This window comes from Acanthochromis polyacanthus, chromosome 10 (genome assembly GCF_021347895.1).
Source record: "Acanthochromis polyacanthus isolate Apoly-LR-REF ecotype Palm Island chromosome 10, KAUST_Apoly_ChrSc, whole genome shotgun sequence".
Taxonomy (NCBI): domain Eukaryota; kingdom Metazoa; phylum Chordata; class Actinopteri; family Pomacentridae; genus Acanthochromis; species Acanthochromis polyacanthus.
The window spans coordinates 15,686,285-15,708,164 of NC_067122.1; the positions used below are offsets into that span (position 1 = coordinate 15,686,285).

At 40.4% G+C, this 21,880-nt stretch overlaps 2 protein-coding genes across 6 annotated transcripts in view; both read right to left on the reverse strand.

Moving 5' to 3' along the window:
* The window catches only part of p2ry4 (pyrimidinergic receptor P2Y4), a 59,813-nt gene extending 50,335 nt beyond the window's left edge, over positions 1-9,478 (reverse strand). For 2 of the 3 annotated variants that reach the window (XM_051954259.1, XM_051954261.1), the window contains exons 1-3: positions 8,985-9,478; positions 3,185-6,582; positions 1,045-1,222 (exon numbers count right to left, since the gene is read on the reverse strand). In XM_051954259.1, coding sequence (XP_051810219.1) covers positions 5,454-6,542 — 1,089 coding nt within the window. In that variant the 5' untranslated portion in view covers positions 6,543-6,582; positions 8,985-9,478 and the 3' untranslated portion in view covers positions 1,045-1,222; positions 3,185-5,453. The remainder of the gene's footprint in view (positions 1-1,044; positions 1,223-3,184; positions 6,583-8,984) is intronic. The other variant, XM_051954260.1, reaches the window with a different exon arrangement.
* Positions 9,479-14,352: 4,874 nt separating this feature from the next.
* The window catches only part of inppl1b (inositol polyphosphate phosphatase-like 1b), a 36,788-nt gene continuing 29,260 nt past the window's right edge, over positions 14,353-21,880 (reverse strand). For 2 of the 3 annotated variants that reach the window (XM_051954255.1, XM_022194911.2), the window contains 7 exons: positions 21,716-21,804; positions 21,536-21,623; positions 20,522-20,674; positions 19,989-20,070; positions 17,680-18,475; positions 17,479-17,594; positions 14,353-15,135 (listed from right to left, as the gene is read on the reverse strand). In XM_051954255.1, the coding sequence (XP_051810215.1) occupies positions 15,042-15,135; positions 17,479-17,594; positions 17,680-18,475; positions 19,989-20,070; positions 20,522-20,674; positions 21,536-21,623; positions 21,716-21,804 (1,418 nt within the window). In that variant the 3' untranslated portion in view covers positions 14,353-15,041. Of the gene's footprint in view, positions 15,136-17,478; positions 17,595-17,679; positions 18,476-19,988; positions 20,071-20,256; positions 20,307-20,521; positions 20,675-21,535; positions 21,624-21,715; positions 21,805-21,880 lie in introns of those variants that run through there. The other variant, XR_007944566.1, reaches the window with a different exon arrangement.

Consider the following 21,880-nt stretch of genomic DNA (forward strand, 5'->3'; position numbering starts at 1 on the left):
CCACAATGAGAACAAACCAAGAATGCAACATACAATAAATGTCGTCTAGATGTTATCAAGGCCTGTGATGATTTTTTTATAAAACATTCCTGTAATGTAACAAAAGTGGAACATTCTGACTGCAGTGTTCTGGCGATGATGTTGAGAGAACACACTATAGGATCTATATAATGCAACATTCAGAAAACATTTTCAAGATGTTTTTGAGACCTGGGCTGACAGAATGTTCTTTATAACATGTTCCTGTAAAGTGAAATAGTAATAAAGGTGGAACATTTTGCCTGTAAAGTTCTGGGGATGCTGTTTAGGGAATGCAATATAGAACATTCTTCTATTAAATGTTTCCGCAATGATATAAAGGAAGGCTGTTCTCTGTGCAACATACGGAAAACGTTCTCCAGATGTGATCGAAGCCTCAGAGGATTTTTTGTAATAAGACGTTCCTGTAATGTGATTTATTAAAGGTGGAACATTTTGCCTATAACGTTCTGAGGATGTTTTAGGGATGTTGTCGAGCAAACTCATTACAGAATCTAATAAATGTTCCCACAATGATCCGTGAAAACAAAGAAAGAACATTCTTAGTGTTTGAGAATTAAGGCAGAATGGTCCAACAGTATAATCACTAAATGTTTTTAGAATCTTACCTTAAAGAAGAACATTCTGGTGACTAAAACAAAACGTACACCTGGAAATATTAGAAGAACTTTGCAGAACTTTCTCAGAACGTTCCTAGCTGCTTTATCTCGCTGTTTTACTGCTTAATCTGTCCACATAAAGTGTGCGTACGTATTTTTTTTCCTCCTCTGCAGCTCCAGTAGAGATGCAGGAGCAGCTGAAGCCCACAGTGGCACAAAAGAAAGGCCTATCCATCACCTCCATCAAATTTCATCAAAGGTTGCAGAGAGTCAGGCAGGTGAAACAGTTCGGGGCACACTTCTGTATGAATCGCCATGCCAATCAATATCTAACATCTATTAGCATTTGGAAAGCAATATTTCCCCCTTTTACCTTGCAATAATTGTGCTTAATGCTGTGAAGTACCTTATCATAGGTCTGGCGGCAAAAGAAAGGCCAGTTACCATGGCGACTATGAAAGCCATTGGTTTCCTTTTCAGCAGAATAATGAACTTCTCTCCTCTGTGTGTCACTCTTCCACTCCACTCTCAGCCTCTTCGATTAAATTGAAGTCCACGCGTCCTTGAAATCCCTTCGTCTCTGCCTTATAATTTGCCAAACAAGAGAAAAACACAGAGGGAGAGGGAAAAAAATGTTCAAGGCTCAACAAATGCATCACTTTAGGCCAAGGCGTGGGTGTATCTCACAATCAGTACACAAAATTTATCAACAGGAATGAGTCCTTTTAATTAAAAAAGAAAGGAGAGATTCTATACTTGTTGGTAATTTCTCCCCCTCTTCTATTTCTAACAATGATTAAATGATTTAAGATTATATCGTCCCTGATTTTGTTGTTGTATAAAATATGATATGGTTGTGAAATCAGTTTTCTGTAAGGTTGAGCCTTTAAACAAACCACAATATCTCCATTATCGTCACTTGCATTCCTTGATTTTAATTCATTATTGTTGCCTTTTTGGTGGCACTGAAAATGCCAAACAATGCCTCAATTATGCACTTCCAAAAACCACAAATAACAACATGTCTTTTGTGTTAATCAGTCTGAAGTTGGGAGCCTAAAGAAAAGCTCGTTAACAGTATTTTAAAGTCTCTGCTTGAGGACAAACTTCATCATAATGGAGGCACTGAGCTGAATGGATTTCTCAAAGTAGTTTTAAGGGTGTTCGACTGTCAGGTTACTTTTCTATATTTCTATAATAACAAAACGAGCGCGGTTCTCTCCCCTCTGAACGCGGTGAATCCGATCGTTGATTGTGCTCTCCATCCGCTGCGTCCTTGAGCGCAGACACGCTCACTGGCCGAGGACATCAAGTGCTTTATTCACAGCTGCTGTCTGCTGCAGGAGCCTCCAAGCGATTCAGGTAAACTTGGAGATCGGATCCAAATAAACCCAGGGGGCAGTTAAACAGCAGAGGAGAGCATATTTGCCCAATTTAGCCCAATTTGAGTTCGATTTACATAGAATGATGTCGTTAAATGATGTTTTTTCCACTTATGGAAACGACGGAATCTATTAGAAACCAGTAAATCTAATGCCCCACATGGCACCACATTGCTTTTCTTCTGTATATGAATTATGAGCATGATACTGTCGCGATACTGTCGCGATAATTCAGCTTTTTTTTTTAAACAACACAAGCCTGTTAAATACGTTATTTATTTATTTTCAAATGTCGTTTTCGATTGGCTGGGCCCTTAATTGTCAATTATCTGACAATGCTTTGCCCCATTCTCTAAATTTAAAGTTAGATATTGCTCAAATGTGACCATCTTAGAATTAAAAATAAAAGTAGCTCCATTCTCTTCAGGCTCACTCAGCTAAGTTGTTTATTTGAGGCTTCCTGTGCGTTCTTTCCCCAATAAATCTACATCAAAATCATGTCTAAATGGGCTCAAACACGCAGTTCTGCCTTGGTATTTATTTATACCAACTGACCTCTTCAGCAAAATACTAAGCCTACCAAAAAAGAAACCTCCTTAACAGGTAATTAACATTAGTTATCTTGATGGACAAAGCAAAAGCGCATGGTTTAATATATCTGTGTCCTGCTGTGAGCTGCATTGGTAATATTTGCTATATCTCCCAGATTAGTTTAAAGGAAATATTGTGCTACACAGCAAACAATTCTCCAGATTCATACAATAATACCTCCTCAAGCTTCATCTCATCTTGAATTACTCACCAATGTGTCCTCAGACAGCATAACCTGACAGTAGGACTGCAGAATTTGAGTCATTTACATGAATATCTGCTTTAACTTTGCTTGGATGGTAGCATGGATCATTATTCAGTGTGACACAAAATCACTAATTAACTCTTCTTTTTATATGTTTAATCCAAATCTTTGCAAATCAGGAAACTCAAGGAGGCAAGAAATATCGCAAGTTCAGAAAATCAAGTGAGAAGTCAACAATGAGGGTGCATTTTACCCTGAATAACCTTTTAATCATTTCCTGTACAGGAGGCCCTGAACATATCACAATCAGTTCTGTCACTAAACAATCTAAAACTTGCATGTCCTTTGTAATGTTAAAAACCACCTACTTTTCTTGTCTTTGTTGCGTTTGCCTTCCATTAAACTCTAGTCTGCTCTACAAGTGGCAGCTTGTAGAGACACAGCCCTCTGGAATAAAAAGAAGACAGACCCTGCTTGAAATATGATCAAGACTCACTTGACTTTATTAAAACATTTCTCCTGTAGAACACTGGGGTGAAGTAAATGCCTTCAATAAGAATGTTTGCTGGCAGTGGAAGGGGTCACAGCCCAACAAGGTCCTGAGCTCCTACACTGCCTCTCGAGTTAAGGTTTTCATTTGATGCCTAAAATGTTTTAGAGTCACAGAGAAACTCAGTTATTTTTCTTCATAAATTTAAAATATCTCGACTACCTCACCTTATTTCTGTGTTGAGCATGTAGACTGCCTTCTTCTTCTTCCATTCTTTGTCTTTAAGACAGCACAGAGGGTCAAATTCCACCAAAAACACGCTGCAATGACAGTTTCACAACACAAAAATGCCATTTGTTTTTTTAAAAAAAAGTTCTACAGTGTCCATGCAGAATGTGTCACCTCAAACACAAAACAGTGTAGTTCAGCTTTCCTGACCTGCTCCTGAGAACAGCTTCTTGACAAAATCACACCACAGGGAGGCGCTGGTAATCTGGCAACACAGGAGGTGTGCCATTCACTGCAAGGGAAGCTGTAGAAATCCGCACAAAGCTGACATGTCTTCATGATCAAGAGTATGAAACATTCATTAGATTAATGGTTATTAGCACATCATTGCAAGAGGGGCTTTTATTTGCTTTACAATTTAAAGTGAAATTTATAACTACAAACTGCATGTGGGTGGTTGTAGCTAATCTGATGTGGGTAAAAGTTAAAATTCCAAAGCTTTAAAAGATAACAAACACAAATAAAATGATGGAAAAGGTGTCAGACCTCCTCAGATGTAACAGTCCTGCCTAGAAGTATGAAGCTTGGGATTTAAAAAGGGCTATACGTTGTTGAAATAATGAGGGATTCTTTCATCTTAACGTGAATTTTACTACATGGGAATCATCAAGATACAAGGAAGGGTGATCTAAAGATAAGCAGTGCTTTTTAATCTTCTCATCCAGTAGTGTCAACATTCTTCCAGAAATCAATCTTTCGAGTGGAATGGTATGTAGAGATGATAACGTGAAAGATCCAAACTGTTTTCTCACCAACATTTTATCGTTCAAATCTCTCTGTGTAGTTGACGTTAGATTTCAAATGAAGAATGTTCTTTTTTTTTTAGTTTGAGGCACTGATTTCATTTGAAGGGTTTAAAGGAATAAATAATTCTTGTGCATCTCCTGTTTTCGTAGATCACTTTACACTACACTTTTAATCAGAACATTACATTTCACACTGACCCAACAGAAAAGATTCCCTGCATAATCAGGTCAAGAAGCACAGTTTATGACAACAGTAACTCGCACAGTAACACTTTATGGCACGCATAAAACTGTAATTACAAAAACAACTTTGGAAATAGAGCTCGTGATTCACATTCCCAGAACACCGTATGGCACAGTGCTGTATGAAAACATCTGCTCCAGCGTAGATGCATGCATCAACATTACAAACAAGGGTGGAGGGCTCAAACTTTCCAGAAATGACTTAAGCTCCTGCAATCTTCCTGTGAAGTTCATGCTGGATCACTGATAGAAAAAGACCTTTAAATTTCCACGCATCAGTCCCAAAGGTAAGAGGGGGGAAAAAGGAAAATCCCTTCTCCCTCTGCTGAGGAGTGGGTGGTTTCAGAAACCAGGGAGACTGACCGGAGCCGTCTCATTGCACTTCTCCACAGCGGAGCAAAAGACAGCTGTGGAAGCTGAAGGACAAAAACAGCTGGGATGTGGAGCTGCAGTTTCTGGGTAACACGCAAACACGGCTGATAAAACAGGAAGGACTGCCTCACAAGTGTCTTATTATTGAGACCGCAGTCAGATCTTCTGGCAGATATGAACAGTGGATGGTCAATCAAACTTTCTATATGTAAGAATTCAATGACTGAATCATCTGTCACTCACTAAAAGTCCTCTGTGTCAAAGATTTTTACTCAAATTTCTCACTGTCTTCTGCAGAGGCACCATTTTCTCAGTGTAAATACTGTACAGAGTTTGTGTAATGATCAATTTGTGGCAGTCAAAGCATGGTAACTATGGATGGAGTGAAAGCATAAACTGTTAATAAATGTTCCAGTAAACTAGTTCTGGACCAAACCTCCCATTAAAAATGTTATTTTAGCCAGGAGTATTTACATGTTTATTACTTAACATTCCCAACTATCCCTGAGCCTCTTCATTAACTTTTCTGGCCGAGTTCTTATCAGCCAAACCAATAATGCAGTGACTGTTCGGTTGTGCCTGTTCAGGTGTTTGGCTGCTCGTCGTCCATCTCTTTCCTGTCAGAACCGACATGAGTTTGGAGCGATAGTGATCCCCGGCCAGAAAATACAGAATGGGATCAATGCAGCTGTTGATGCTCGCCAGCGGCCTGGTGATCTTGTAGGTAAAGTTTACAATGTTGAGGAAGTCACAGTGAAGATTCAGCACTCGGGAGGTGTAGTAGAGAGTACGAGTGATGTGAAACGGCACAAAGCTAACCGCAAACACCACCAGCACTATAATGATGAGTTTGATGGACTTCTGACGTGAAGCGGTGCCCTGCTGGCGGGCAGATAATCCCTGTCTGGGCCGACAGAGAGTCCGCGCCATCAGGCAGTAACACACCATAATCACCATGAACGGGATGCCAAACAGCAGCACCATGACGACGGAGCTGTAGTTCACGTACTCCTCGAAGGCCTCCTGGCTGGTTGTGTCGTGGCACAAGGTGTCGTTGTCCCTCCTGGAGGTGGTGACGAAGATGAGGTTGGGCACCAGACACACAGTCACGACAACCCACACCATGGCGCACACAGTGTGGGCATGACGGGACTTCACCAGGGTCCGCGCCTTGATGGGATGGCAGATGCCGACGTACCGATGCACGCTGATGCAGGTGAGGAAGAGGATGCTGCAGTAGAGGTTGGCGTAGAAGAGAAAGCGCACGATTTTGCAGGCAGCCACGCCGAAAGGCCAGTGGCTTCGGTTGGCGTAGTAGTAGATGAGGGTGGGCAGCGAGACAACGTATAGGAAGTCGGACAGGGCGAGGTGGAACATGTAGACCGTGCTGGGGTTCCACGGACGCATCTTGAGGAACAGCCATAACGCTGCAGCATTGAGCACGAAGCCGACCACAAACACCAGACTGTAGCACACAGGCAGCAGGATGTATTTGAACTCCTCATCAAAGCGACAGGTGTAGTTTAAGATCGGGGTGAAGACCGCTGAATGGTTGAGTGCCTCTGTGTTGCTGATGACCGTTTCCATAACAACGTGACTTCTGAGGGAAGTTTTAAAGCCAGAAAACCTGCAAAGAAACAAAAGAGACACTATAATCGGAGGATTTTCATTTTATTTATCAGAAAATACATATCTAGACAAATATAAAGATTCCGAATTAATGACAACCTTTTGAGTGGATTGATTGATTGATTGATTGACTGACTGATGGATTAATTAGTTGGCAAAATAATAAATGGCTAAGTCTTGCGAGCAACAACCAATCTCAGTTGTGAACATTTGCTGCATATCTCAGTCTTAAAACTATGAACTCAACCTTTCTTACAGTTCTTGGTTGGGGTATTTAAAGATGTCTTCCGACATAAACCATGTTTTTTTTGTTGTTGTTGTTGTTTTTTGACAACATGTCCATGTGGTCTTACGATGTGCTTTGGAAGACCAAAATAAGCAGACAGTATGATTATTTAGTATTTCTTGCCGGTGTCATAAAAAGACCTGCTATTATCAGAACACGTTTTTTGCAGTTGGTGTTTTGTTGCAGACCGTGGTTACAACAAATGACCCCAATCCTCTGCCTCTTATCTGAAGTTTAACCATCTTACGTGTTGTTTTACCAGCATAAAATGACATGCAAATTCCATATCATCACGTGAAGCACTTCCACCTTCAAGCTGCAGTGTACTGATAACCCTCTTCAAACCACAGATTTAGACTAAGGGGATTTCATACATAAACCGAAACCAGAACCAGTTCTCTCCAATCCTGGATTTTTTTTTCATAATTTTTCTTTAAAATGAGTTTCAGGCTCAAACACATATGGCCGAAGTATTACAATATTACAACTTGAAAGATACTGGTCACCTTCAGATTGACACAGCTTCATCCAAACACACCACAATGTCTAAGAGTCACAGATTGGACACTGCTTCAAGTGACACTTAACACATAATATGCAGCAGTGAACAAAAGTTGCTGTTGTCTGATTCTGAAGGTATTAAATAAACTCAGAGGAAAGAGTCTTACAAACAGCTGGAAGCAACAAGCTGAACTTCAGCTCCTGTTAAGTGTTTTTGTCAAAACCAAGATTAAATTTATGATTGCGAGTCAAAATCTGATCTGTTCTATTCTCATTGCAGTAAAGTTTTATTTTCATTGTCATTTTGTAATACATGTGAAATGACAGAGTGAAATAAATGAGAGAAGTGTATTACAGCTTCTTCATTAATATGATGGCGTGGAATTCAGATTACTGCTATGTTAAATGTGAAATTTTACAGAAAAGTTACTGTTTTTCATTCAGAAATGCAGTCTGTATGTTCAGTTGTTGTCAGACTAACAGACAGGAGTGAATGTCTGCAAAGGCCTGTAGGTGAGCTGGTGTGTTTGAGCTGCAGCAAGCAGCAGGTGGGTGGGTGAAGGGAGACAACTTCACATTATATTTAAGCATATAAGTTTATATTTAAGGGGAAAAACTATTAATATGTAATTTTGATACAAGGAGATGTGTTTGAGGGTTTTAGTCAATGAGAGAGACTTGTTGTTGAAAGAACAAATGACTGTCCAAGAAAATAATGTGTACATAATCATAATGTTGTGCCCTGTGAGTAAACCGTTGAGGAATTCTTACGTAGACGGTCTTTGTTGGACAGTGATGGTAGAGGTATTGAGAGTCAAACAGTTGTAATGTTGCACTGTTTCCAGCATGTTATGTAATGGACCGCAACTAATGATTATTTTCATTTCCAAACAATCTCTTGGATTTTTTCCTCAGTTAATCAGAAGATTGTGAAAAATGTCCATCACCGTTTCCAAAAGCCTAAAATGACGTACTTAAATGTGTTGTTTTATCAACAACTCAAAGATAATCAGCTGACTGTCACAGAGGAGTAAAAGCAACCAGAAAAATATTCACATTTAGGAAGCTGGAATTAGAGATTTTTTTCTAAAACCAAAAAAAAAAAAAAATTCAAACCATACTTATATCATTGGCAAATAATCAGTCAATTAATTGTTCCAGCCCTATCATCAAGTTATTTACATTTTTGCTTCAGCACAGTATTATCACCTGAAGTATAAAAAGTAAATATACTTCAAATGCAGAAGAGCTTCTTGCAAAGTGTCATATTGATATTCTGTGTATTATATTACAGGAATATTGCTATTATAGGTGCATACAAGCAAATGACAATGTTGGTAATATACTATCAATTTAATAGATGGATTGGAGTAGAAAAACATGTACTAATATGAAATATAATGGTAAACAAGCAAAAAGCAGCATAATCAGAATTAAAATTGTACTTCACTGAAGAGCTTTGTTACTTTCAATCACTGCTGGATAAAAACCTTAATGTTTTTAATGAGAAATACCTAATTCTTGATGTATTTTCAGCTTCCAAAGTTCTCAACAAGGTATCTGCCACACATTTGCTTGAAGAGAAAAGTCATGGCAGCAGTGCAGCTACTCACCCCACCAGGATCCGGAGAGTTGTTGTGAGTCCTGGTCTCGGTGCCACAGAGGAAGTCTGCTCTCGCCAGTTTCACTTTACATCCAATTTATGTTCGCGTGGTTTGATGTTTAGACCCGCAATTTTAACAGAAGTGTCGCGAAAAGTTTCGCAGAAGTCCATGGCAGCGCCGCGGACTCGATCACCGCTCAGCAGGATCCGTGAGAAGTCCTGCGCCCAAGGCTCAGATGTGAAACGGAAAAGTGACGCCGAGTGGACAGAAAGTGACGCCCCAACAAAAGTCTGCGGCGCTTTCAGTTCAATGAAACACGGGAAACTACCACCAGAGCCCATTTACACAGAAACAGCAGCTCTTCTTTTGAACAAATTTGTCTTTACAACAGCACTTTCGCAATTATACAAAATAAAAACAAAAACAACAACAAAAAAAGACCATCAAAAAACGTGACAGCTAACGTAAAAATTGGAACGCTGTAACATTAAAAAACTGCAAATGCTGTGGAAATAACAGTAAAGATATGTAAAATTATGCTTAGATCTGATTAAAATACAGTAAAACAGTGTAATCTAACAGTCATACAGTTAATCTTTATATTTTTTGTGCAAATATAATTTATTACTTAGCAAAAACCAATTACATTTAAATTTTTTTTTTTTAAAGTGTGGATTTTCTCTATAACATAAATTGTTTAAGGTCTTCAACTCACTATGTGAAGCGATTCCAGATGACTTACAAGGAGGATTTGGCACTATATAAATAAAACTGAAGTGAGTCCTTTTTCATAACTGGTGAGCTCCATTAATTATAGCACATACAAAACCCACAACGCTGTATCTAAAGTACCCTGCACCACGTGGAGCAACAACATCCTGCTTCACACACACACACACTGAACCTGCAATTGAACACGTATTAGGAGTAATTTCAAGACTGAATCTTGCAGATCTTTAATGAAGTATTCCTACAATGTGTGTTTTTTTTAAACTTTCCCTCAATGATTGATTAAACCTCTAAAAACTCACTTCTGTGTATCAAAGTGACATATTTAAAAGGTTTTTCTCTTTTGTCTTGCACTAAGACATTTGCTTCAGGTTTAGATGTTACTCTATACTTTTACTTTCTCTAAAATGTGCAGATCTATGAAGTCTCTTTTCCCCTACACCTCCATCACTCTCTGCAGCTTCAGCACTCCAGCTCACCTACGACTCTGCCCTGCTCTCTGCTACTCAGTGGCAAACTACACTGCTCAAAAAAAATAAAGGAACACTTTGAAAACACATCGTATTTCAAATGTGGAGAAAAAAATAACTGGATATTAGCATTGATATGGACTGGATAATGTGTTAGGAATGAAAAGATGCCACATTGTTTGATGGAAATGAAAATTATCAACCCCCCAGGAGCGCTAAACTCAGACACCCCAAAATCAAAGTGAAAAACTGATGTGGCAGACTGGTCCATCTTGCTGAAATTCCTTGGCAGCAACTCAAAATGGTATTCAGTAGTTTGTATGGCCTCCATGTGCTTGTATCCATGACTGACGATGCCGGGACAAGCTCTGAATGAGACGACGGATGGTGTCCTGGGGTATCTCCTCCCAGAACTGGACCAGGGCATCGCTGAACTCCTGGACAGTCTGAGGAGCAACCTGGTGGTGTTGGATGGAACAAAACATAATGTTCCAAAGGTGTTCTATTGGATTCAGGTCAGGTGAGCATGGGGGCCAGCTAATGGTATCAGTTCCTTCATCCTCCAGGAACTGCATGAGTTCTCTTACCACATAAGACTGGGCTTTGTCCTGCACCAGAAGGAATCCAGGACCACTGCACCATTGTAGGGTCTGACAATGGGTCAAAGGATTTCATCCTGATACCTAATGGCAGTCAGAGTGCCGTTGTCCAGCCTGTAGAGGTCTGTGCGTCCCTCCATGGATATGCCTCCCCACACCATCACTGACCCACCACCAAACCGGTCATGCTGAACAATGTTACAGGCAGCATAACGTTCTCCACGGCTTCTCCAGACCCTTTCATGCCTGTCACATGCGCTCAGGGTGAACCTGCTCTCATCTGTGAAAAGCACAGGGCACCAGTGGTGGACTTGCAAATTCCTGTGTTCTATGGCAAATGCCAGCCGAGCTCCACGGTGCCAGTCAGCGAGCACAGCGGGCACTAGAGGACACTGGGCCCTCAGACCACTCATTACATCTCTTTCTGATTGTTTGATCAGAGACATTCACACCAGTAGAGCTCTTGCAGTGCTCATCCTGTTCCTCCTTGCACAAAGGAGCAGATACCTGTCCTGCTGATCGGTTGAGCCCTGTCAAGCTCTCCCAGACTAACTGCCTGTCTCCTGGAATCTCCTCCATGCGCCTGAGAATGTGCTGGGAGACACAGCAAACCTTCTGGCAATGGCACGAATTGATGTGCCATCCTGGAGGAGTTGGACTGTCTGTGGAACCTCTGTAGGGTCCAGGTATCACCTCATGCTACCAGTAGTGACACTGACCCTAGCCAAATGCAAAACTAGTGAAAAACAGTCAGAAAACATTAGGAAGGAAAAATGTCAGCGGCCTTCACCTGTAAACTCATTCCTGTTTTGGGGGTTGTCTCATTGTTACCCCTCTAGTGCATCTGTTGTTAATTTTATGAACACCAAAGCAGCTGAAACTGACTGAAAACCACCTCTGTTACTTACTTGGCCAGATCAGTATCCCACGTTTGACTGACGCAATACTTAGATTAAAAAGTGTTCCTTTAATTTTTTTGAGCAGTGTATAATATCGGTATAATTCAGCCATACTAATAACTGAGCCAAAAAATGATTCTGAGGAATATTGATACAGGACGTTCAACACCAGAAGTTGACAGTTTTCCCCCCCTTAGGTTTTTACATATGAAACCCTAGAAGTCTGAATTAGTGTTTTTGAGACTGTCACAACACCGTAGCTTCAAAGGTTGAGATACTCACCCATACTAGTGGCAGTTTTTTCCATTCTTGATGCGTCTTCTAGTATACATAAAACACAGTGTGGACATGTTAACGAGGTAAAGAAAAAAATTTCCACCTTTGGTATTTTTTGTCTTGGGGTGAAACTTATTCCCTTCACATCACTTGAGAGCACTAAAATGGTATAGAAGTTAATATTTGCACAGCTGTACACCAGCTGTGTTTATAGCGGTAATATAAGACTTATGCCCTCAGGACTAACGAGGAAACGACAGGTTTGTCTTCTCAGTAATCTTTGTCATGTGGGGCTTTTCCAAAAGATTAACATGTCAAGACATGGAATTACACAGTCTGATCATAAAGGAATAAAAGCAGATAAAGGTGCAATGTTGTTGCTGGAAATACCAATAAACTGGGACAGAGCTGTACTTAATAAGTTACTGACTGACACAGTTTGAACCACAAACAAAAGCATATCTGACCCAACTACTCAAAGATCACATATGATTTTTTTAACACCCTTTTATGGCCTGTGCTGAGATGACAGAACACAATGTAAGACTGTCTATATATGTAAGAGCACACCTCCTTGTAAAGTGCAGTGTTCTGGTTTTCCACCGCTGTCAGTACTGCTGTGACATAAGAGTCAAAACAGCTATTAACACATTTACAGAGAACATAAATGTCTGCAGTAAGGTAAAAGTTAATGGAAGATATTTAAATTCTGATATTGTAAATACAATAAGCATGAGGAAGAGTTGAAGTAAAACAATCCCGTCTTAAGTCGAACCTCTTCACCCCATTCACAGACAGAAACATTTTTTTAGTGTGTGCATGGGTCGGCTTTGTGGTAAAGCGTTTCTCTGTGTGAGCAGGTCCGCTTTGGTAGCAGTGTGAGTTTTTGTGCTTGTGTGCGGTGTGAGTTTCTGTGGTTTCGTTGTGTGGAATGTGAGTGGGCCACTGACAAAGCATGTTGTTCATCAGAAAGCCATTGAGAGCAGAGGGAGGATGGATTTACAGCACCGCTGACGCACTGCTAGTAAACATACACACAAACAACTACTACTGTATTATACGTGACTGAGGCTCATTTGTAAATTCTTAAAGGCATAGTCTGACATTTAGGAAGTATGCACGGTCATTTTTAAAGAAAGTTTTACAACTTTTAAAGATCACTAATGAACACATTGAATGTAATTTGTTGAATGCATACTGCATTAAAGCAACACATCGTTTCAAACTATGTGACTCTGGGTTGCGTGCTGGACTTTTTTTTTTGGCTGAGTGATCCAATTCCCTGGAGTTTTGTTGTCTCTCTAAAATCTTGACAGGAAACCAACTCGCCCTCCTTTGCGCTGACTGGTGGTAGTTTCACTTTTATGGCACAGACACCAGAGTGGTATAGATTCTGCTCAACTCACAGCAGGAAATCAAATCCATATATTCCCTAGTCCTTCAATAAACATTTTTTTTACTAGGACATGTTGCCAATTAATGAAGGGCCATCTAACATATGTCATGATTTAAGCTATTTCCTTTGATTTGTACGTAGCTAAATCTTCCCAGAACTAAAACAGGTGATGACGCCGCTACAGTTGGTGAGGCAGTGACTTCGTGGTCACTGACACATATCTGCTGGCAGCAAACGTGTGTTTGGTCATGTTTTAATAAGTAACTACCTCAATGCTACCAGCAAAAAAACCCACAGACACTCTCACACTGTTTGGAATATCTAAGAATTGTTGTAGGATCAGATTCACAGCTGTCTCATCTCTCTGCCGTAGTCTATTATTATATGTGAGCCTAAAAATATTACTCTCACCTGTTTGGACTGGACTATTTCAGGCACTCTGTGTGTACAAATGTTACAGATTTAGTTGTTTAACTTGCTTAAAAGCAAAAAAAGGTACTGTGTCAGTCATCTAGACTAAAGAAATATGTCTTTGCACTTTTCAAGAGGAATCTCCGTGCGAACTTCAGCAAAATGTAAAAGATTATGTGAGAACAAGAAATAAAAAGAAATCAGGCATCAGTTCCCATAATGCTTGGCTAATGCTTGCTGGTAATTCACAGTATGCACTTCCACATATACAGATCTATATGGAATGGACTGCTTTAAGGCAGCAGATCTGAAGACATTGTGGAAGATGACAGGAACTGCTGCCCAGATTAAATATTTTCCCCTGATGAAGCTCGGTAAATCGCGTTCATCGGTTGGTTTAACAAATTCTGCGTTCATCTCAGAGAGTTATGCTGCCACTGCAGTACTGGACGATGAAGCAGGCTACATCAGACAGCATATGAGCAGGAAAATGTGAAGATGTGATCAGTGCACGAATGAGGAAGAGAGTGACATAAAGATGAGACTTCTTTCTCGCCACTCCTCAGCAGCATGAAATGACACTTGTGTTTGCCTGGCGACAGTCAAGAGCTGCTTTATGCACTTTATAAATGTTGCATAAAACATGCACAGTGGACAGAGGTCCTGATTAAGTGACAAGATAGTAACAACAGACAGTAAAAAAAATGACATATGGCAGGCCTTTCTATACCAGCTTTCCAGACAATCTTCCAGTAGATGCGGATGAATTTTATGCTCTATCGGGTTAACAGAGGGCTTTTACAAGGCTCAATAGGTGCAGTTTAATGGAAGCACACAGTAGAGGGGTTAAAGATGGATGGTAAACACTAGCACTGAGTGAACACTGGAAATTGAAGGACTATATTTTTATAGTCATTTAAAAAAACACTGAGAACAAAATCAATGAGACCTTGATACCTTAATCAATATGTGGGGATGTGTCAGTGACCAGAGATGCTTATCAAGGCTTTCCATTCATATTATCCACCTCTTTCATTATCTATCAAGACGGAGAGTTGAATCTGCAATAAGTACCTCCTGCATTATGTTCTCTTTGCTTTGTTGACACAGACAAATTATTGTTACAGTATTGACTGAGTAAATGAAAAGGCAGGGCTGTCGAAATGTCCAGCTGATGTGACTAATAATTCAATCTGACTGTCTTCCCCTTCAGTTCAAACAGTTTTTCCAGTTCTAATCGAGTAGATTACAAGGCTTTGTACCACCATTGCTTGTCATCTCTCGTGTCAGTTCCAATTCCTTGGCAGGTTCTCCAGGATCCGGCGTCGGTGTGAAGGGTTTGTTACTCCTGCAGCACACAGGTCCTCCTCAGTGATGCCACTGTGGAAGACAAAGAATGTGGAATCTGACTTGATTGAATTTTTTTGTAAACTGCATGTGGTGTCAGTGTCTCTATACAGCTACAAGAAATCACACACCAATTACAGCTTAATATTAGGGGAAATACGTCATTTTTTTTCCATTGGTTCTTTACCTCAGAGGAAGTGTTTCACATTTTCAAGTCGGTCATAAAACATTCTTCACATGCCCATACAATGTAAGATTTTTTTCAGTGCCACAAGCATTCCTCCTTTTCAACCAGCCATGAAAAGAAATGTGCTTCCATGGGAAGCCTGCATTCCATTTATCCTAAACTTTATCGCTAGTTCAAGGTTCCCCATCCGAGAGGTTTCACAGAAACAACAGCCAACAACTATCTGCCATGAAAAGGAAAAGAGAAGTGACAGCATTTCAAAAATGAAGCCGCACTTTCTCTGTGCGTGTTGTAATCTGAGCTTCTCTGTTCTATATTTTGGCAGCCGGTCCAGCTGGGCGTGCATGTTAGTCCCTCCCTTTGAAACTGTTGACCCTTCCTACATTTATAAACAGAGCCAAAGTGACCTCTCACACTGCATGGTTAAACTGAAAGTGCAGGCCAGAGCACTCAGCTGGTGCCCTTGAAAATCTAAGAATAAAAGAAACAAGTATATTTATGGTATTTGCTTACTGTATGTGCACTTGTTTCATTCCAGCTCAGTATGAGAGTCTGTTCTTTTATCTCTGTTTTGCTCTGACCGACAGTTTACTACGACAGCTCATGTACATTTGTTTTACTTGCAGTACATCATACCCTCACGTCGAAAAAGACACACAAAGGCGGGAGTAGATGCAGCAAAGCAAAGGACATGAGAATTGAAAGGCACAGTTTTTTTTTCTTTTTTTATTCTCATATACACATCCTTTGCGGTTTTATATGAAACACAAAGGAAGGAGGATGTGTGGCCGACACAGCTGTGCATATTGTATACAGCACCTTTAATATCTTCGTTGAGCCTAAATCATATCAAATTGTATATTCTAATGTCTTTTTTGTAACACTATCTCTCTCATGCTGCTCAGGAAGAAGATACTGTCTGGGGTAACAAAAAGGGGGAATCTGGAAATAACTCTACACTGTGATTGGATTTATTTTAGCTTGGGTAACTGCGCCGGGGGTCTAGTTGCTAACCTGACAGCAAAGCTCATCTTAAAAAGATGAGCTTGACTGTTACAGGCAGAGTAGTAATTTGAAGAGACCTTCTACTGATTACTGCGACTGGCTTGTGACCACCAAGGCCATCTCCACGAGCAAGTATACATTAAGACGTATAACTTGCATCATGTGCCCTATGTTTTCATTTCAAACACAAATTCACCACAGAGTAAAGAAGAAATCAAGTTGTGCTTTGAAAAGAAGAGAAGCAAGCACAATGTCTCAGTGATGAAGTCAATGCAGGGATGCCTGTAGTTGCTGTTCTTGTAATGGGTACCAGAAAGCTCAGTGAAATTCAAAAGACTAAAATATGCAACATTTCCCTTATGTGTGCTTTTTCCACTTCATCCAATTTTAATCTTGGTTTTAATTCAAAAGAAAAAACATTTAGATGCTAAAATGAGGCATGTCTGGGGGCATTTTTTAGACTGGTGTTTGTATTAGCATTGCAGTCTGTCACACTCCAAACTCACTTCCACACAAGCTCCTTCACCTTTGTTCAAATTTCTGTCCTAAGAAACAGCAAAAAATCCCCATGTCTGTGTAAAAACAGTAGTCACATTATTTGCCTGTAAAGTGACATACATCTAGCCTAGCCGCGCTAGACCCAGGTCTGAAGACGCAAGGGTTTAGGAACTCTCGACAGGGAGGGAGGCGGGCTAAAAGGTTGTCTTTCAAATCACTCTGCAGCAATTGGGTAGGTATACAACCAATCAGCGCAACGAATAGGCTGACGTAGTTCCTAGAGCACCGGAAATCAGAGGATGCGGGAGTTCGGTGAAGCCTTATTTATCTTTCTTATCTTATCCTTTGTTTATCTTTCAAGTTGAATTTTAGCTTCAAATCTTTAAGGGCTGTGGCCAAAGCCGAGTCGAAAGATAACTGTTTATTGTGCGCAGCCATCTTCTTGTCTATCCTTGTTTCTATGGTTGTTTCCGGTTGTTTCCGTCAGAATCGTCGCGCCTCTGTCGTCACTTAGTTACGCCCGCCTTCTGACTCTACACTTCATGGTGATTCGTTTTAGGAGCATCCAACCTCGAGGCTTACCAAGGGTAACTAGACCGACCCTGGCAGAGAATTAAATTCGTTGCCGTGGGTTGTCTAGCGCGGCGAGGCTAATATACATCAATACTGAGACAAAACAGTTTTACCTGAAATAATCCAGATCATCCCAGCCATTGAGGCTGAGTCCCAGAGTGTATTTTTGAAGACCCAGAGCACTGAGAAGCTCCCGCACAGTCTCTGGTGCACCTTTCAGGACAGACACCTGCATTGAGGTAAAATAGACAAAATTTCTACAAGGAACCAAGCGTAATATCTTTTAACATCTGTGTTTGATAGTGACGTCATACCTCTTTCTCCCAGCTGTAGCCTCTATCTCCATGTATGGAAGGGCCATTTCTATAATTTGACCTCTTGTTGCGTATAGAAGGGCCTCTCTGCTCTGTGGGGAAGAAGTCTACTTCACTGAGAGACTTGGCAATTTGCAAAGCAGTGAGTGAGTTGTCTCCTGTCGGCCCAAGAGGCTGCTGATCCACCATCCACGAAGTAGAGGTCTGACAATGTGCTAAGCGAGTGGGAGCGTAGGGGAAAGCTGACGGTGCCTTGGCTGCTTGAATAGGATTACTCCTTTCTGGAGGAAGATGATGTCGTCCACATCTGGCTTTTTCCCTGATGATTGCTGAGTGATTCATATACAAGTTCCTCACATTGCTTTCCGGCTTTATGGAGTCCTTAACAACAGTTTTACTCTGGTATTTATCTCTAGGTTGTGCAGTCTGTTCCTGGTACTGTGAGGTGGCATTACTTGAGGGTGGATGTATGGGAGATGCGTTTTGGGCTGGAAAAAGCTGATAGGAGGAGTTGGTTTGGGACATATGGAGGTCATTGGTTGGAGTGCAATGAGGCAGGATGGCTGGAATCTCAATCTCTGTAAAGTCTGACCTTCTACAGGGCCTCCTGTTAAAGCCATGCCGCCCTGACACTTTTGGTAGCTGCAAGGCCTCATTACCAGACCAGATCACCTGAGGGTCTCTTCGCTGGGGGAGAGCCTCCTCCGTCCTGTGTGCCACAGAAACACCTTCAAAGATGAAGTAGGCAGGGTTGGTGTAGCTGCTCGGAGTTAGTTTGAGAGGGACTGCGGTGGGCCTGCAATGAAAACACAAGTCTGGAAGTCTGACAACTGAATGTCGATCTTGCAAAATGTGGCTTTAATTCTTACTCATTTTCTTCTCAAGATATGTTTGAAATGTATTTAAAATGTGATCCTTAGCTCTGACTGGAGTCATTGTAAGTGTTTAACCTAAAGTGTCCTTGTGCTAAAATAAAAAAGCACGTCTACATTAATGTGGACTTGTAGTTACAGACGCTGATGACAAAATACAATCCAGTAGGCTAGTTTGAAGGCTTTTACAATGTCAAACACTGCAAAATAGTTTTTTATAGCTTGACTTTAAAGATCATGTAATGTGAAAATCCATTCATATCGTGTTTTGTATGCCATTCAGAGAGGGCAGCTGCCTTACAGTCAGTTTTTTTTTTTACTATCTAGAACTGCTGCTGCTAACTCTGAAACATCTCTTCATAGCCATGTATGGATACTAATTTTATAACTGCAACAGTGTTTGAAAAAGTTACTGTACATGAGTTGAAAACAGTTGTGCAATGAATTTGGTGATATTTCCATGTAAAATGAATGTTCAACGAGAAAGTTAGAATCGACAAAGTCCTGGTTTCACACATTCAGATTCAAGTCCATTAGACGCTGTGCAGCCAGCTGCTTTGTTCTAAGCTGACAATCACGGAGGCAGAGAGAGTGTTTTTCCTGAAGCGGGCGTGGACAGCAGCAGCTCACTTTTATTTAAAGCTTACCATTCACTGAAACAGCCTGCTCAAAACATGGCTAAAGCCAGGAGTTATACAAAAACTTAATATTTTACAATCTTTGCAGTATCTTGAGCTGAAAAATTGAAAAAAAACACTCTGGGGACATATAGGACTTGTCTTAATTTGTTAAAAAGGAGTATGACATGGGACTTCTGAAGTTCATAAATTTTCTTGAAACTGAAGTGCTTGAAACTGTAAAAGTCCCATAGTCATTTCACATTTCATTGTACAAGGAAACCATGAATGTATGAATCTGACAGATTAGTGTAGCTGCCAGATGATACAGCTGTGCAAAAGGACAAACTTTTTCAGGAAATTTGAGTTTTTGATTACAGGCCAGTGATGAAACTTCAAATGTTGAAATAGATGCTTTATATTCTTAGTGTTTAACATTTTTATCAAAAAACAAACCAATAGAATGATGGGTTATTCACAGTTGTTCCAATACCCTTTAGATCATATATACTGTAACACGTAATCCCTGCTCAAGGCTAATTAGACTGGGAAAGAATTCCTGAACTAAATCCTAATTTCCTCAAAACAGCAGGCAGTGGAATGTGAATTGAACTTCAAGTGTAATACGTGGAAAAAATGTCCTCACAACCACAAAATGATTTGCAAACCTCCTGAACAACATATTGTTCAAGGAAAGAGGATATGTGATATTGCTGAGAACTGGGTGATTTTTTCAAAGAGCCCTAAGGAACCCCTTCTTAAGAACTGGTGGCTTTCCGCTGGTTTACACTGATGCTCAAAAACATTTCAAGGTCCTCACCTGTTCATTGGGATCCGTGTAGTTGCAGGAGACATGTGTCCCCTCCCAGGACTTTTATCGTCTTTCTCAAAACAGAAGATCTCTGAAAAAGTCAAATTACAGGAAATAACTACTTTCGTAAGTGGCATGACTTCTTCAGTGTGTGTGGTGAAAGTACGCCAAAGGTTACTGCGAGTTTGCAGTCACACAGCTTGTGGTGTGTGTGTGTGTGTGTGTGTGTGTGTGTGTGTGTGTGTGTGTGTGTGTGTGTGTGTGTGCGGTGCCTGACCTGGTGGGGTATAATACCCATCTGTCCTGTTTCAGTGTCTCAGGATGCATCTGGTCAGTCAATCAGAGGCCAAAAGAGGAAGCAGCCGATAGATACCAGCAAGCGCAAAGCCAAGCCAGGGATCATTGAAGAACCAAATAGAGGAAGCAATGTGAGACTCACAAGAGAGTCCAAGACCCAAGTGACAGTGTAGAAGAAAGCTTAGTAGGAAGTGATAGTGCAAGCAGGGCAGAAATGAGGAAAAAGCCAGTTTCGGTTGACCCACCATAGATCTTCTCCCGTGTTCTCCGCCTGTCTTTGGGCACGTGGACCCTGACCCATCCTCGTATGGAGCCCATCTCCTCACCTCGGTGACACAAAAATGTCTCAAACTGCTCTGATGCACCAGTGAGCGAGCGCAGAGCCACGCAGCATTCACCTATAACAAAGACATGTATGAATTACTGATCGGATGAATGGAACGGTTCATTTATATAAAACTGACTTGATGTATCACATTTGAGGAAGGCCACTTACAAGGCCAAGTAATTAAATTTATCACAATCAGTTCAGAATACTGTGAATATCAAATCTGTGCATATTTGTCATATATAGATTGTTCTTTCTGCATTGGAGAAGAAACACAGTTCGGTCGAAAAAACTGTAAAATGTAAAGTTTTAATACTGAGCACCATGAAAGCAATACCATTATGCAGGACGGAGGACGTATTTACATATTTTACTGAAATGAAAGTATCAGTACTACATGGTTAAAATATTTCTGTTACAGTTTAAGGTACTGCACTGAAACAAGAACAGATCAGACAAGAACAGCTTCTTCCTCATTGTCAACACCCTAATAAACAGCTGAGCCATTCTTCCACACCTATACAATATAAAAATGTATATGTACATTATTTTTACACTAAGAACAGCATTCTCTGCTTTTTGCACTGTATTATCACTATAGCAATTGTCATTTTGCATTACTGTGTTTCTAAATTCTTTTTAAATATTTAAATATATGTACATAATTCTAATTTATTTTATTACTACTATTTTTTTTGTCTTTTCTTCTTTCTATAGCTATTTCATTGATCTCTTTCCTTACTTTTAGGGTGACACAAAACAGTCAAATCCAAATTCCTTGTATGCCGTGTACGTACTTGGCCACTAAAGCTGATTCTGAGCCTGAAACTATACTTACGCATTTTTAACTATGTAAATATTATCACAAAAATCTACCAAAAGTGTTCAAAGTAAAAGCACTAAAGACAGATTGTAAATAAATCCGACCAACCGTATGACTCAAAACCGTCGCATGACTTCACGGACAACAGCAGGTGTTGGTCCTGAAGATACTCCATATCAGACATTACTGGAAAGAGCTATGCCAGACATAAACAAACCACAAGTTAGCAAAAAGATTTAAATAACAAACAGTACTTTAAACTATTTCCAGATGGGCTGAGCCTCTGACCTTTGGCAGTTGTCTGAATGACCAGCCCAGTTTGAGAAACCCGGGAACATCACAGCTCTGTAAGTCATTCTCACTGGAGCGCCGCGTCTCTGCAGTGAAAGATACGATGCAATTTCTGCTACTGTCATATAAAATGCTTCCTAAAAATATATTCTTGACATGCCA